Raw genomic sequence first — 16,157 nt, 5'->3', positions numbered from 1 at the left:
AGGGGATATGTGGTTACGCTCTCCCCTTCCCCACCCTCCCCCCCATGCTGCCAATACCTTCCCCAACACCAGGACAAGCCCTCTTGCTACTTATTTCCACCCCCTACCCACCAAACCCTCTTGCACCCCTTGTGAAATGCTCTCCTGCTCTGACCATCTGCTCCCAAAACCCTGATGTACATCCTCTCCTTCCCATAGTAGTATCTAGCAAGGTGTTTGGGTTTGGCGTTCAAGAATCTGACCTCCCCCAATACACTGGGCAACTGCTGTCTCTTGTCTCTGAGGGAATCTCAACACCCTGAGAAATTGCAATTCTCCTTCTCCAGGAGGGATATAAATATTTCTGTTATGTATTTGGGAAAAAACAACAGATGATGTAGTTTCATCATACGATCATATGATGATAACACTCTTTCCATTCCACTGGTGTCTCAGGAGGATGTTAAACAGAGCTACTAGAAATAGAGCTTTTTAAATCAGAGGGTCCAGATAACTTGCATCCAAGAGCTTGAAGTTGGCAGAGAAACTCTCTGGACCATTAATGTTGATTTTCAATAAGTCGTGGAACACCGGGGTAGTTCCAAAAGACTGGAAGAAAACTAGTGTTGTGCCAATATTTAATGGGGTGACCTGCGTAATTATAGATAGGCCTGTCATGCTGACATCGATCCCAGGCAAGATAATGGAGCGGCTGAGACAGGACCTGATTAATAAAGAATTAAAGGAGGGTAATATAATTAATGCCAATCAATATGGGTTTATGGAATATAGATTCTATCAAACGAACTTGATTTTTAACTGAGATTACAAATTTGTTTGATAAAGGTAACAGTGTTGATGGAATATATTTAGATTTCTGTAAGGTGTTTCATACCACATAACATTTTGATATAAAAAACGTAGAATGAAATAAAATTAATATGGCACATATTAAATGGATTAAAAAGGTCTCAAAATGTAATTGTAAATGTGGAACAGTCATCTTGCCAATGTGTTTCTAGTGGAGTCCTGCCTGGATCTGTTCTTGGCCTTACACTATTTAACATTTTTATCAGTAACCTGGAAGAAAACATAAAATCATCACTGATAAAGTTGACAGAGTTTGCAGATGATGCACAAATTGGGGCAGTGGTAAACAATGAAGAGGACAGGTCATTGATTCAGAATGATCTGGATTGTTTGGTAAACTGGGCACAAGCAAGCAATATGTATTTTAATATGGCTAAATGTAAATGTATATATCTAGGATCAAGGAACGTAGGCCATAATTACAGGATTGGGGGCTTTGTCTTGGGGAGCAGTGATTCTGAAAAAGATTTGGCGGCTCATGCTGGATAATCAACTGAACCTGAGCTCCCGATGCAATGCTGTGGCCAAAAGGGCTAATGCCATTCCTTGGATGCATGAATGGGAGAATCTCATGTTGGAGTGGAGAGGTTACTTTACCCCTGCATTTGGATCCGGTGTCACACTGCTGGAATACTGTGCCTACTTCTGGCGCCCCTCCCCCCCGCCCCCATTCAAGTAGGATGTTTATAAATTGGAGACAGTTCGGATAAGAGCCACATGAATGATTAAAGGATTAGAAAATCTGCCTTATGGTGATAGGCTCAAGGAGCTCAATCTGTTTAGTTTAAGAAAGAGATGGTTAAGGGTGATTGGATTATGATCTAGAAGTACCTACATGGGGAACAAATATTTAATAGTGGGTTCTTCAGTTTAGCAGAGAAAGGTACAGTATAACACGATCCAATGGCTGGAAGTTGAAGTTAGTCAAATTCAGACTAGAAATAAGGTGTACATTTTTAATAAGTAAGAATAATTAACTGTTGGAACAACTTGCCAAGGTTTGTGGTGGATTCTCTGTCACTGGCAATTTTTAAATCACGACTGGATGTTTTTCTAAAAGATCTGCTCTAGGAGTTATTTGGGGGAAGTTCTACGGCCAGTGTTACACAGGAGGTCGCTGATTACAATGGTTCTTTCTGCCCTTAGAATCTGTGAATCTCCAGATGTCTTCACAGTAGTGTTCATGTTCAGCAGGAGCCTATGTTTGTGTTAAAATCACATTGGATCACTGCTAGCGTACAAGTTGGGCCCCCACTGCTGGAAATGTCTTGGTCAGACCAACACTAGTTCCTGTCCTGTTTTTCCAAGCCACCATGTCAGAACAGTGGCTCCCAGGTCAGGCAGCTAGGGGAGGGCAAGTGGGGAACCTTTCAAGAACTGAACTTCACTGTGTAAAAAGAGTCCCAGAAAGGAATACACATCAGTGGGAGAAACTATTTGAAAGGCTGACCATGCTGGACGTCCTCCATCGGAAAAGCAACTGGTCACATGGTGAGTCAGTGGCAAAGCCAGGAATAGAACCCGGGGCCCTGTCTCAAGGCCTCTGCTCTAACCACTAAACCACACTAATACGTGCTGTCTCAAAGTTAGATGGCTCAGTGTATCCCCTTTCTTTGCTGATCTTCCCCTTTTCTCTCCTTTTCAGGGAACCCATTGGAAAGAAGAAGTCTGGTAAGGACAATTTTTTCTCCTTTAATTTCAGCATCTCCTGCCTTTTGTCTTGCTGCCATTGTAACCTGTGCAGGCAGCACAAGTTTTGGAGGGTGGGGGGAAGAGTCCATAACACCAGCTTGTACACATCCATTGATCAGCTGCAGCACCAATAAGTGGTGGTGGGAGAGAGGTTGGCGGTCATCATCTTAGGAGCTCCATCTGGAGTCACAGAAGTGGAGCGAGCCTCTCTGCTTGGATCTTTTCCTTCCTCTGCTCTCTAACTTGGTTACTGCTTCACCCCAGATGCTGGTTGTATAGATTGAGCAAGGGATGAATGTGAACAGGAGGCTGATTTCCCGGCAGCCCATCAATGTGTTTCATTGCAAACCATTGTGAGCTCCAATTCTAGGCTCCTCTCTGCCTCCTGTGTGGTGTCCCTGCAGGTATATAGGGGCCTCCAAAGATAATGGACTTCCCCTGCCCTTCTAGAGTGTACTACATATAAGGGGCAGAGGGAATCCTCTGGTGGCATGGGGACAGTGGAACAACCCTCTTCCATTCCCCCTTGCAGACCTCAGCATAGTGATGTGCTGTGGCAGTTGGGAGGGCAGAAGTGGAATAGCTGGAGCATATTGCTCTCCACCTATTCAGGGCTACAGGATTGTTTGTTGTTGAGCTAACCATTCCCACCATCACCTTCACCTCCATGTTTATTTCCCCCTTCCCTCATGCTTTCTTTCTCCACCATTTTGTTCCTTCATTAGGGTTTATCCAGAGAACGGCTTCTTTCCTTCAGAGAGGTAGTAACAGCCACTCCCCGCTTGGGCCTTGCTCTTGCTTTGCCTTTCCGCTGGGTGACACCGGCTGTTTCTGTGTGGGGAAATCAGGGGCCCCTTGCAAGAAGCTATCTCACACCCCGCAGCTCTGTTTTGTTGCTGGTTGACTTGAGGGATTGATGAGGGGCTGGGAAAAGAACGTCCATTGGGTTTTGTGACTGTCCACTCAGGATGGAAAGGCCTGTACAACAGTCTCCTGTTGAGCCCTGACTACTAGATCTGAGCAGCTCAGTACAGTCTGTGCAGATTGGAGGGACTATCCTAAAGGTCTTCAGGCAGAGGACAGAAGCTTTGTTTTGGGCTGGAAATGTGGAGCTGCAGGTGCCAGTCAATCCCTGCTCCTGGAGAATTGGCCTGGGCATCTGATATATTGGATGTGTTGACAGAGCTGTGTACACACACCCAAAGTCTTAGCTCCATCTTCTCTGTTCTCATTGGCTCTGAAGGGCATTCCTCCAACACAAGACTTCATGGTGTCTTTCTCATCAGGTACCTACCATTGATTCTGGGCTTTGGTGCTGTTGTCTATCATTCCTTTATCCTCCTTTTCTGCCTCTTGGTACACCTATAGCTTGTGCCTTTTCAAAAAGTTCCCAGCATCAGTTGGTCTGAACAAAGCTTCTGGAGGACTATTAAGAACTCTCCAGTCAAATATTGCCCTACCACGTGATGACAGAGAGAACAGTGGCCCCCTGAGAACACAGGGTTTTCGTTGTTCTTGGGGCACGTCATGCCCTTGGTGGTGTTTGGTATATTGCTTACTAGGATTTTAGCTACATAGCAGAGCACTATGGATGATGGTTCCTCTTTTCTCTGGCTCTCACTGCCACTGGGTGCAGCTGTCTAAAACTGGACCCTACAGCATGGCTTATACAACTCTCAGGTGCCAACTGCAGGAGCCTTCCACTGCTCTTTAGTGTCAGGCCTTGGCTGATTCTCCTGTGGCAAAACAATGGGATATGAGCAAAGTCTGCACGGAGATTAGATGGCGGAAACATAAGGTTGTGGTGTAAGCTTAGGTGGTCCTTTGAGTGGTAGGTGAGAGGGCGCAGAACATGCCCTGGTGTGGTTGGGGACAAGTGTAGGCTGAAACTGTGGTTTGCTTTTTCGCTAAAGCTGAGGTAAAATTGATGAGCCTCTGTCTCACAAAGTCCTTTTATAGGACTGAGTGAGAGCAGCTGGCAGCAAAATGTGGCAGGGGAGGGTATTTGTATGCAGTATGGAATCAATATATTGTTATTTCACCCCAACCCACGCAGACAGGGCAGGGGGAACCTTTTGGTCTTGGGTAGCTTTGATTGAGAGTCTGTGCTAAAAATAGCAGCATAGCCATGGTGGCAGTGGGCTAGCCACCAAGTACAATCTGGTCCACAGGACTCAGGTGGCTAGCCTGAGCCACCACCCATGCTGCCATGGCTACGCAGATAATTTTAGCATACTTGCTTACTCAAAGCTAGTGTGTGTACATCGACCCAAGCTGGAAATTACACCTCCAGCTGTTTTGTAGACATGCCCTTAGTCTCCCGGACCGAGTGAGAGTCGAGGACAATATCTGGAGTTGGGGCTGGGAGTGCAGGGGAGTGTTTCTGTGGTTGAATATTCCCTGAGGGCAGAGTCATAGCAGCCACCTTAGAGTCCCTGTCTGTCCGAGCTGCCAAAGGCTGTTCAGTTAGCTGCATTAGCAGATTTGCTCCACCTGCTGCTGTGAACCCACCAGCAGGGCAGGTTTATAGGCAATGCCATTATGGTGCAAGGATTAGAGAGGCATTGGTTTTATAGTCATCATTCACCTCTTGAATTATACTTGCTGTGCACCAGAAGGGGAAGCTATTGGTTGTTTGTTGTGGCACCTGCTGGATCACAGCCAAACTCTGATACAGCAGGAGAACTCTGACTGCACCCATGTGGACATAATTCCACTCCCGTTCTCAAGGCCTGAGGGCTCCTAGGTAATGTTCTGTAACAAGCAAGGGGAAAATGCTTGTGTAAATGCGACTTTAAGGCCTGGGGATGCCTCATGGCAAGATTCTTTTCAGAGACCATTGTTGATACCTTACATCTTCTAGCAGAGGATGGGCCCTTGCCTTGTCTCTGTTTTAAGGGATCATTACTTTAAAGATCTCTGCTCCTCAGGTCCATTCACTCTTGCTGCTTATCCCTTTCCTATGCTGATCCTGACTCCACACACACAGCAAGAAACAAAGGTTTTGCTTTAATGCACATTGTCCCTAAGGAACTAACAACAAGCTGCTGGTAACAAATTCTTAGGGATAGAATTGTTTTCCAATTGCATATTTCTCTGAGGATAGTTAAGAGGTGTCACTTGCCCTTTAAGGTAACATTAAGAAGAACAATCACTCCAGGGCCATTGGCAGGAACGATCCATGTTTATAAACTGGATTTTTGTGGATATAAACAAATGTGCTGTTAAATGGCCGTAGGTAATGTGCTAAATCCCCTCAACCCTATTTGGTGAAGAATGAAAGGAGTGAGTTGCTCAATTCCCATTAAAAGTCAATGAGAGTTGGGCACTGTACATTATAGCCCAGGCCTGCACAACTCGTAAAGCAGCGAGGGCCATATTACTCCAAAGAAAACAGCTGAGGGTCAACCCACCCCGGCCCTGCCAAACCCACCCCCCAGTGCCGCCAAGCCCTCCCAGAACACAACACCCTCCCCAGTGCCACCCAGCCCCCCGAAATACTCCCCCCACACACACACTGCCCGCCCCGCAGAAACAAACCCTCCTTCCCCAGCACTGCCCCACCAAAACAGCGGTATTGACCCTTGGTAATACGTTATAGCGGGCCCCTAAGGTAGTATAATTAAGGTAAACAAAAAATGTCCCTTTGCTAGAAGTAGAATAAGATCTTCCCCCAACTTTGTAATCAATTGCCCTGTTGAATGAATGAGGTGTGAATGAGGAAGGCGTGGAAGGCAGCACCTCCAGGCAGCTGCAACCCTTGGAGAGGGGATGGGAGCCAGACCGGATCAGTAGAACAGGTCAGCAATCGACTCGTCGCTCACCTCCGCAGCCCCCTCTGCCACTGCCCCCCCCCGCCGCCTCCTCAGCCCCCACCCCTGGCTCGCCTACTCACCCCCGCCACTGCCTTCCCCCTCGCCTCCTCAGCCCCCCACCCCACCCCGGCTCGCCTACTCACCCCTGCCACTGCCCACCCGCCTGCTCAGCCCCATCCCCACCCCGGCTCGCCTACTCAGCCCCTGCCACTGCCCACCCGCCCGCTCAGCCCCCTCCCCTGCCACCAGCTCACCTGACCCCCCGCCACTGCCCGCCCGCTCGCCTCCTCAGCCCCCCACTCCCCTGGCTCGCCTCCTCACCCCCTGCCACTGCCCGCCCGCCTCTTCAGCCCCCCTCCCTCACCCGCCGCTTGCCTACTCACCTCCCGCGGGCTGCACAGTGAGCCCACACGGGCCGCATGTTGTGCAAGCCTGTTATAGCCCCTTTGAAAATCTGTTTTGATGGCCGGTGTGCTTCTGGAGGTCAGGCTAGATGATGGGGGGCACAGGAGAACTCCGAAGTCTGATTTTGTCACTAATTTGTTTGTGTTTAAACTGTTTTACAAACCCCTGCCCCCAACACTATTTTTTTTAAAGCTTCCAATAGAAAATATTTAAGTAAATACACATTCACCTGTAAGGTGTTTACAACCCATACACTGCAGCACTGGGCTAGTGCTTGAGAGTCGGAAAGTGAAATTGACATTTTATATATATATATATATATATAAATACACACACTCATGCACATAAACACGGTGGAACTCGTCTAGCAGATTAGCAAAGGGCTAGTAACATAGATAAGGACGTTTGGATGTTGGTTTTATTTTTAAATTATTCTTAACCTGGTCATGTCTCTTTAATTGTACTCAGGGCTGGCTCCAGGCACCAGCGAAGGAAGCAGGTGCCTGGGGCGGCCAATAGAAAGGAGTGGCAGTCCGTCCGTCATTGGGGCGGCACATCTGGGTCCGCGGCAGCAATTCAGCGGTGGGTCCTTTAGTGCCTCAGTTCCTCTTCGGCGGCAGCTCAATCAGGCTTTTTTTTTTTTTTTTTCCCCTCTCTCTTTGACGCTTGGGGCGGCAAAAATGCTGGAGCCAGCCCTGATTGTACTACATGTTGTTGTATTATGATACTGCCTAGAGATCCCAACCAGGATCAGGGCACCATTGCGCTAGGTGCTATACGAACAGAGGAAGAGACAGTTCCTGCCTGAAGAGCTTCCATCTCAATAGGCAAGAGAGACAAAGGACGGCAGAAGGAAAACAAGCCAAGCCCTGGCATGTCCACAGTGGAGACCTTTCAAGACTATTGATAAATGGCAATTCCATATGATTTTTTTTTCTCATTTCCAGCCCTGATGAAGTTGCTGAACAAATAAGAGGGGCAGCAAAGAGGGGCTTGCCCTTCAGCATGTTCTCTGCATAACAGCAGAAAGAAATCACCACTGCAATAACCATGACATTCATAGACTCAGAGATATTTAAAGTTAGAAGGGACCCCTGTGACCATCTAGTCTAACCTGCATAACACAGGCCAGAGAACCAGTGGAACTGATGAAATAACATTTGCACAAAGTGAAGTCAAAGGTTTTTTGCAGGGGAGCAGGTGAAAGGGTTTAGCAAAAATGCCTATTTTGCCTTTTTTGTTTCCTGTTTCTGTTTGGAAATGGAAGTGTCAAAACACCATGAGATAGGTTCTGTTCTCAGTTCTGACATCTCAGGGCCACAATGGGGATGGGCTGGAAATCTCTCTAGCGAGCCTGTTCTCATGAAACTTCCCGCCTGTATTGGCAAGCCTCAGGGGTTGGGGTAAATGTCCAGACTTGCAGCTGAACTGAACTGCCACAGCTTTTGAGGTTGACTGTCACTTTTGCAGTAAATGGTGCTGTGTCTGGTTATTGGTGGCCTGTCACTGGAGTGAACCTACTCATTTAGCAGTCCCTAGGCTGGTAGCTGGCTTGCCGTGAGTTTACATCCTGAGCTGAACATAGCTGGGACTTGAGCTAGGTGAAGGCAACAGGCAGTGCCTTACAAGAGGCAGCTTCTGCCTGGCCCAGACGAGAGGAGCTGTACTTATCTCCCATAGAACTCATTCTCTTACCTTATCTTTAAACGTCAGCACTACAAGCCTGATCCAAAGACTTCATTGAGCTCTGGATCAGGGCCTGTTGATCCAGTGAGCACCCCCTTACTAGACCACATGCTTGTGGCAGTAGGTGCGTTGGAGGCTGTTCATGCAGCACTTGGAAGGTCTCTTCATTCCTTGTTACAATTATTTGGCCCACAGTTCTTTTTCAAAGAACTTACCTTAAACTTTCTCCCCAGGCATACACCTCTGGGTACTGCTACCCCATCTTAAACCATCGATCTGCTGCATGGTTATTTCTGAGACCCAAGCTTAGTCATGAACAGGCCATTTAATTGTTAACTCAACATTGTGTTTTTGTGGTTGTGGATAATTACCCCAAGAGAAGGAGCTGCTGGAATTAACTCCTACCTCTTCCGCCAGTAGCTGTTTACTGCTTTCTGTTGCTGGTTTAATAGGTATGGTGCTGGTGCCAGAATTGCCTGTTGAAGCTGCAAATAGCCCCAGAACAACGGATGTAATCATGTCTGGGGAAGCAGTGTCCTTCCCTCTCCTGTGTGCCCATCCTCATTGGCTAGGTAAATCCTCTGTTCAGTGTAAAGCAGGAACCCTTCAAAGGAGCAATAAGAGTAGGAGAGAACATGGGTCCAGAACTCAAAGCACACTCAGTTCACTTTGGAGGGTTATTTTTAACTCATCCTGGCGACTGCCTCCCATTTTTGACATGGAGTAAGCTCTAATTAACTGTAACTGAACCTCTGCACTGCCCTGCACACCTGGAACGCTGCAGATAGCTGTTTATAGTATGACACATGGAAAATTGCCTTTTGTGCCTTCGGAAAGGACTGTCCTAAAAATACATCTTCCATTTAAACTTCTGTTATAGCGGTGGCTTCCCAGAGCAGGCTTTACATGTTAAGAACCTGGCACTGAGGAGTTGCTTGCCTAGTGATCATAATAGCCTCCCAAAACTTTGGGATAGATTAGACCTAATAGGTCTCTGCCATCTCCACCTTCGCCCTCCAGCTTTGGCTGTCGCAGGATTGTTCCCTACAGTATGTTCTCCCTGGAGGGTATTCTCCCTGCTGTTTATTGTGTTCAGTTTTAAACTTCTCAAGTGGTGGGTCTCCCATCACTTCTCTTGGGAGGTAATTCCAGTCTAACTGGTCTCAGGAGTAGGATCCTTTTCCTGATATGCAGCCTGAATATTTTTGTGGCATTTCATCCCAATACTCTTAATCATGACCTTCACTTCTTACAGAATTCCTTTTCCTCATGGGGATACACACCTGCTGAGATTTGCAGATGGTCATCCTATCTCCTTGTAATGTCATAGCCACTCTACTGAGGCAATGGGCGGCTAGGATTTATGCCTCTGGAGCAGGACCGGCTCTGGCTTTTTTGCTGCCCCAAGCAAAAAAAAAAGGAGGGGGAGGGCACCGGAGCAGCAAAGCAGGGGAAAAAAAAAAAAGAGAAACGGCGCAGCCAGAGCGGCAAAGCAGGGTGGGGGGAACAAAAAAGCGGCGCGGCTGGAACGGCAAAGCGGCGAAAAAAAATAAAAACCTGCAGCACAGCTGGAGCGGTAAAGCGGGGGGGGGGGGAGGAGGAACAAAAAAAACCCGGCATGGCTGGAGCGGCAAAGCAAGTGAAAAAAAACACTGCGGCGTGGCAAAGGGTGCGGGGACCAAACAAAAACGCCTTGGCAGGAGCAGCAAAGCGGGGGCGGGATAACGGCACAGCTGGCAAAGCAGGGGAAAAAACAAAACAAAAAACCCTACAGGGCGGCCGGAGCCAGGATGCAGGGGACTCCCTGTGCTGCAGGGCGTGCCCCTCCTCCGCCCCCTACAGGGCGGCCAGAGCAGCAAACCACAAAAAAAAAAAAAGCATCTGTGCTGCCCTAGGATTGGGCGGAAGCCGCCCCGTAGAATCTGCCGCCCCAAGCACCAGCTTGCTCAGCTAGTACCTGGAGCCGGCCCTGCTCTGGAGGGGTCTTTCATCTGAGACTTGAGGAGAATAGCTGGAATATATGCAAAGCCCCTCAGCCAGCTCGATCTAAATTCTTTGACAAGACCCTTGCTTTTAGCAACACTCCAGCTATAATAAACAACACTTAAGTCGCACAGTTCCAATTCCTAGAGCACTTGGCAAATATTAATTAATCCTCACCACATCCCAGAGAGATAGGAAGTATTATCTTACAGGTGGGAAGCTGAGACAGAGAGAGGCTAAATTATTTGCCTGAGGCTGCAAAATGAGTCTCTGGCAGAACCAGGAGTAGCATTCAGGAACTCCTAGCTTGGCTCCTTTTTTTTCAGTTCTCCCTACCACAGTGTCTTACTCGTTAGAACTGTCTTCACTCAGATAACATATAGGCAAACAGCTGCGCCATTTATGTGGGTAGAATTTTATGATATATAAGGACAAACTGAGTTAGTAGAACTCCATTTCCAAAATGCAGCTGATTTGCACCATACGCACGTTCCGCAGAAGGAGAGCTGCACTGGAAATAAATACCAAGCAATGGCAGTGGATCTGTATCCAGAGCATTTTAATAAATGAGAAGTGTTTAAAAAATCAATATAGCTTTGCACTCTCTTGCCAATTCTAGTTACATTTTTTTCCTCACATGATGCATTCCAGCCGCCATCTGCTGGACAGACTCAACGCATCTTAGTTTATACTGCCCCCTAGAGGCTGAGAATATTCTGAGCAAGACCAAAACTTTTCTGCCTTTGTCTTTCTGCAGGGAGTGGGGATGATGGATTTTGGTTTTAGTTCTTTTGGTTGTAACTTGTGTTAATATTCCATTCTGTAGCTGGCAGGACTCTTCTTACCATGGTGAGCATTCTGCTCTCTCTCTATCCTGTCTGTACTTGTCCCATGTCCAGCAGAGCAGGAAGATGCTTTGGAACATGAGCAAGCAGGCACATGTTAAACTGCAAGGCCAGCTGAATTCTTGGGGTTTTTAAAAATCCCTGTTTGCTTAAGTTTCATCCTCCAGAAGTGCAAACTCAGAGCTCCTGTAGTGCCAGATGTAGTTACCACAGGAAATAACTCCACATATTTTACCTTGGCCAAAGGCCATGAAGGACAGCAGCAGAGACCCTGCCGCAGGGTGCAACAATGTGCAGGGCATACTGGCTAACAATGTGCAGGGCATAGTGCAAACTCTCCTGCAGGCCTTAAGCTCCCTACACATTCCGATCACATTTGGCTGCGTTTTCCCTGTCCAGCATGGAGAGTTGAAAGGCACTAAGCCTCAGGTTGATTTTCATTTGAACCACAGAAGTGCATGGTGTTTTACAAACGTACAAGACAACAGAGTCCCTCCCTGCCCATGAAGTTTCTGATGTAAAGGACCGATCCTGTAAGCCTTCAATGAGTGAGTCCTTTGGCATTTAGGTGCATAGAGGGCTGACTAGATCAGGCCGTAAATGAGACAGCTACTCACTCATGACATCACAAGGGGAGGCAATGGGAAAGGAGGTGGGTGGGAATGGGCAGAGTGAGACATAGAGGAGGGGGAATACTTTTTCCCCCTTTCTTTTTCTCTGTCAGTGAGTTGCCTTCCTTGCATTGTCTTTGGTTATTTATGTGTATTTTAAATAAGAATCTACTGCAGGCAGAGGGCAGGACTTGGCAATGGAGACTAGTTGTGAAAAGCAAACCACGAGAATGAATCTGCGGAGGGACTTTAATGGGGAGAGACATGAGGCAGTCTCTGAAGTATATAGGGTTAGGCAGTAAGGCAAAGGAATGGGAGGGTCTGTTTTGTCCTGTGGATGCTCGTGAAGCTGCTATGTGCAAACCCCTAGGTCAAGACTTTTAAAAGTGAGTTGTGAGTTTGGGTAACCAAACTGAGGCACTGTAAAGGGCCCTGATTTTCAGAGGGCAGATGCTCAGCACTTTCTGAAAGTTGAGCCTTTTAGGGTATGTTTCAACTTGGCCCTCCAAAATCTTGGCCTGTAGTTATGCAGAACTATACAGGACGCCCCATCAGAACAGCCTCTCTTGGGGTATTTTGGCATTTCTGCTTGGAACCAGGACGGGCAGCAGCAGTGAGAAAAAAACCAGATTTTTAAGTTACTTTGTTCTCTTAAGCTTTGCCCAACTTCCAAGAAGTTTGGGTTGAGGTTCAGGGTGATTCTCAGTTTATTGGAACCAGTTCTCCTGTCCATCAAAAATCCATGCACTAGTTAAAGCCTCCCTTGGTTTTTCCTGAAATGACGTCACTACCAGAGGAGACCAGGCAGCTGTTTGCATCTATGGTGGTGGGAATGCTTGTGCACCTCTGGAGTGCAGGCAGGAGGTGGGAAGCAGGTTAAGAGGCCTCACCTGGCTGCACTGATCTCACCTGGCCACTCATTTTTTCCTCCTTTTCGCTCTGTTTGATTCACCTTTCTCACGCTGGGGTCCAAATGATGCCCTGCTCCTGTAGCTTCTTGCAGGCCAGCAGTGGCCATGGAGCAGATTGCTGATATGTGCTGTCGTGAGCCACTGGTGACTGGGTGCACAGATTGTGTTTTGTTCCCCACATGTAGGCGGTGACTTGGCATCAGTAGATCCCATGGTCCTGGAGCAGTATGTGGTGGTGGCAGATTACCAGAAGCAGGAGAGCTCTGAGATCAGCTTGTGCGTGGGTCAGGTGGTGGATATCATTGAGAAGAATGAATCAGGTAAGGAGAGCCCAAGTGTCTGTGGACCCAGACACGTGGCCTTAAAGAATGGTTTTGAATCAACCTCATCCCTAGCAGAGCAGGGTCCCCAGCACAGTGGGTGATAGCCCTAGAGTGTCGTCATGGAAATAAAAATACCTTGAGCCAGCTGGCCTCTGGACATCTCCAAGGGGTCTCCTAAGGCTGTCCTCTCAGTTTGCCCACATCGGCAGTGACTGCTAGTGTTGCCATCTGAAGGCTGCCGGGGGCCTGTGTGAAATGGCTGTTCCTAGTGGACATAGTCAAGATATAGGCCCCTAAATTATGGGCCAGGTTATCCACAGTGCTGAGCACCCAGCAGATTCTGTTGACCTCTGTTGGTCTTGTGGGTGCCCAGCACATCTGAAATTTGAGCCACTTATTTAGGAGCCTAAGTCTGGATTTAAGAGCCTAACTTTAGGCTCCTGTTTCCAGATATCTTGGCCCGTGTGTCCACATGACAAAAATCACCCCCCGAGATGGCCCCCTTGTTGGTGACCTCAGCTGAAAAGGACAGGGGTGGAATGGAGAATGAAACGCCAGTGCAGCAAGGCACTTCAGCACAGAGGGAGCTTCACTGAAGTCAACAGAATAACTGACATGCTTCAAGTGAAGCACATACTTAATTATTTGGAAGGGACTATGTGAGTGGTTTAGGCCCAGTTTTAGGGATTTCTTTAAAAAGAGAATTAGCTTACAGACGTAATAGAAATTACTTCATGGATTTAACAAAGAAATCTGAAAATAGCTTTTGCTTTGAATTTTAACATTCTGGAAACCCAAACACAAGAAGATTAATTGTATTAGCTCCTAATTTTTGAGAACCAGGAAGATGACATTGCAGCAAAAGTTAAACTAATTATCAGAGTCAAATATATATATGCATCACACACACAAAACACAATACAACACACTAGATTTCAGCCCTACTTTTTCTGTTAGCAGATTGTACATGAGCAACTGCTGATGTTTCCTTCAATTTTCCTGTCCTTCACAGATTTGTTTTTACAAATAATGTTTTAGATTATTCTCTCAACAAATGGCTTGTGTATTTGATAATGGAATGGGGTTGATTCATTTTGATTGGACACACGGTCCTGTTTGTGACCTCTGGATAGTTAGGTTTCCAGTGAGAATATTCATGTTTGAGTTCTGAATTTGCTTTCCACAGATAGTCTTTAAAATTGGCTGTTTTCATGACTGCACAAGTGGTGGGAGCCAGTGGAGTATTTTTTTTTTATTTGCAGCCAAATTCATTCATCTCTGCTAATTAGGCTGGGCTTGGATAATAATATGAGGGAAGTGCAGGGGAAAAAAACAGTATAAAGAAGAAAAGTAAATTAGATGTTAAAGTCCATTCCATTTTAAGAATCTTTGCTGCTCCTAGCGACACATGGGGAGGAACTGTGGTCTTTTAAAGCCTGACCACTTTCCCTTCAAACTGTAAATCCCTGTAAGGTGGTCCGTGCTGCTCATGCAGCCGTTTGCCCTGTTGCTGTGGGTTCACCCAGGTGTAGACCCACTTTCCAGCCTGTTGCATACAGACCAGGCAAGGAGCGTGGTTGAGCGGACTCCTGACTGGTTGGGGAGAACAGTTGTCAGCTGGTGGTTGTGGGTGCAGGTTAAAATGGATGCCCGCAGCTAAAAGGTCTGCTGCTTATTTCAGGCTGGTGGTTTGTGAGCACATCTGATGAGCAAGGCTGGGTCCCGGCTACGTGCCTGGAAGCTCAGGATGGTGTCCAGGATGAATTCTCAATGCAGCCCGAAGAAGGTAAGAAGCCAGTTTGAGAAGAACTGATCCACCACTCTATCCCAGTGTGCATGGGGACTTCCTGGGCTACTTAGACCTTTTCCATTTAGTGGGATGGAGCCCAGGGCAACGAACCCACAAGTGACCTTGGATCGAGTCATTTAACAAGGCATGGTCTTAATCTCCCTGTCTTCCCACCAGCAGTCAAGATGAGAACTGCAGCCAGCTGCTCTAGTGCCACTGGCAGAGCAGTTGGATGCTGATGGGTTTGAATGAGTGGCCTGCTCCTCCCCTTCTGCCGCAAAAGGGGCTGTGTGTACCACCTCCCCAAAACACCCAGTCCTGCAACCTTGGGGGAGCCGAGCCACAAGCCCTAATTTGGATCCCCTTATCTGTGTAGCTGTTCACTTGCTATTAGTAAGAACATCAGGGCCTCTGCGGGGCTTGCCTCTTCTCTCCTCTCCTATTTCACATGAGCTACGGCCTTCCCCTTATTAGAGTGTTGTGTGGGGTAGGCAGGAGAAAGGAGAATACAGTGGCACATGCGGTTGGAATAACATGAGTACAAGCTTTATTTAAGATAACTCGGAAGTGCCCCATGCTCCCATGCAGCACATCCTGATCTCTCTAGGAACTGGAGCTCCAAGTCTGGGCTTAATTTAGGTCCATAGTCAGGTTTACTCCACAGCCTGGGAGTGGGATCCATGACCCGAAACCCAGATGAGTACAATCTGACAGCTCCATGGTGTCATCCCTGTCTTCTGCCTACGGGTGAGAATATAAGGTCTGGTGCTGCCTCCTTACGTCCTCTTTTGTCCCTCTCCTGCTTCCCTGACGTGCTCCTCCCAGTCCCTTGGAGATACTGGTCTCTGCCCAGGCATGTTGGCCGCCGTCGGACTCTTGGGGACTTGTACACCAGTGGATGGGGTCAAGGTGGACGCTATAGAGACTTTTTCCGCTGCCTTGTTCTGTGCTTGGAGCCTTGCCTGTGTCTGTGCATGCGCTGCAGCCTGTGGTATTTGTATGCCTTGCATGTGGTGAACTCTGCTTGTGTCAGCCTTCTGCATTCCAGCTGTGCCTGTGCGCTTTGCTGCCTCCTGCTGGCTGTATTGTCAAACCTGCTCACATCAATAATCATTCCCTCTGCTGGCTACTCCTTTAGCTTGTTGGGTAAAGGCCTATCTATTCTGCGTCTGAAGGCTGGAGTTTCTGCTCCCTGATATCATATGTGTGCAGAGCTTGTACACTGGGCTGTGAACCTGGATCATAGCA

General features: G+C 47.6%; 1 protein-coding gene across 12 annotated transcripts in view; it reads left to right on the top strand.

The window, feature by feature from the left end:
* Positions 1–16,157, top strand: part of SH3PXD2B (SH3 and PX domains 2B) — a 130,101-nt gene that overhangs the window by 101,496 nt on the left and 12,448 nt on the right. For 11 of the 12 annotated variants that reach the window (XM_039485402.1, XM_039485401.1, XM_039485404.1 and 8 more), the window contains 4 exons: positions 2,495–2,520; positions 3,267–3,302; positions 12,983–13,117; positions 14,802–14,906. In XM_039485402.1, the coding sequence (XP_039341336.1) occupies positions 2,495–2,520; positions 3,267–3,302; positions 12,983–13,117; positions 14,802–14,906 (302 nt within the window). The remainder of the gene's footprint in view (positions 1–2,494; positions 2,521–3,266; positions 3,303–12,982; positions 13,118–14,801; positions 14,907–16,157) is intronic. The other variant, XM_039485400.1, reaches the window with a different exon arrangement.

Source organism: Mauremys reevesii, linkage group 8 (genome assembly GCF_016161935.1).
Source record: "Mauremys reevesii isolate NIE-2019 linkage group 8, ASM1616193v1, whole genome shotgun sequence".
Classification (NCBI taxonomy): domain Eukaryota; kingdom Metazoa; phylum Chordata; order Testudines; family Geoemydidae; genus Mauremys; species Mauremys reevesii.
The sequence above is the reverse complement of the archived record's forward strand: the minus strand, read 5'-3'. Positions and strand labels throughout refer to the sequence as shown.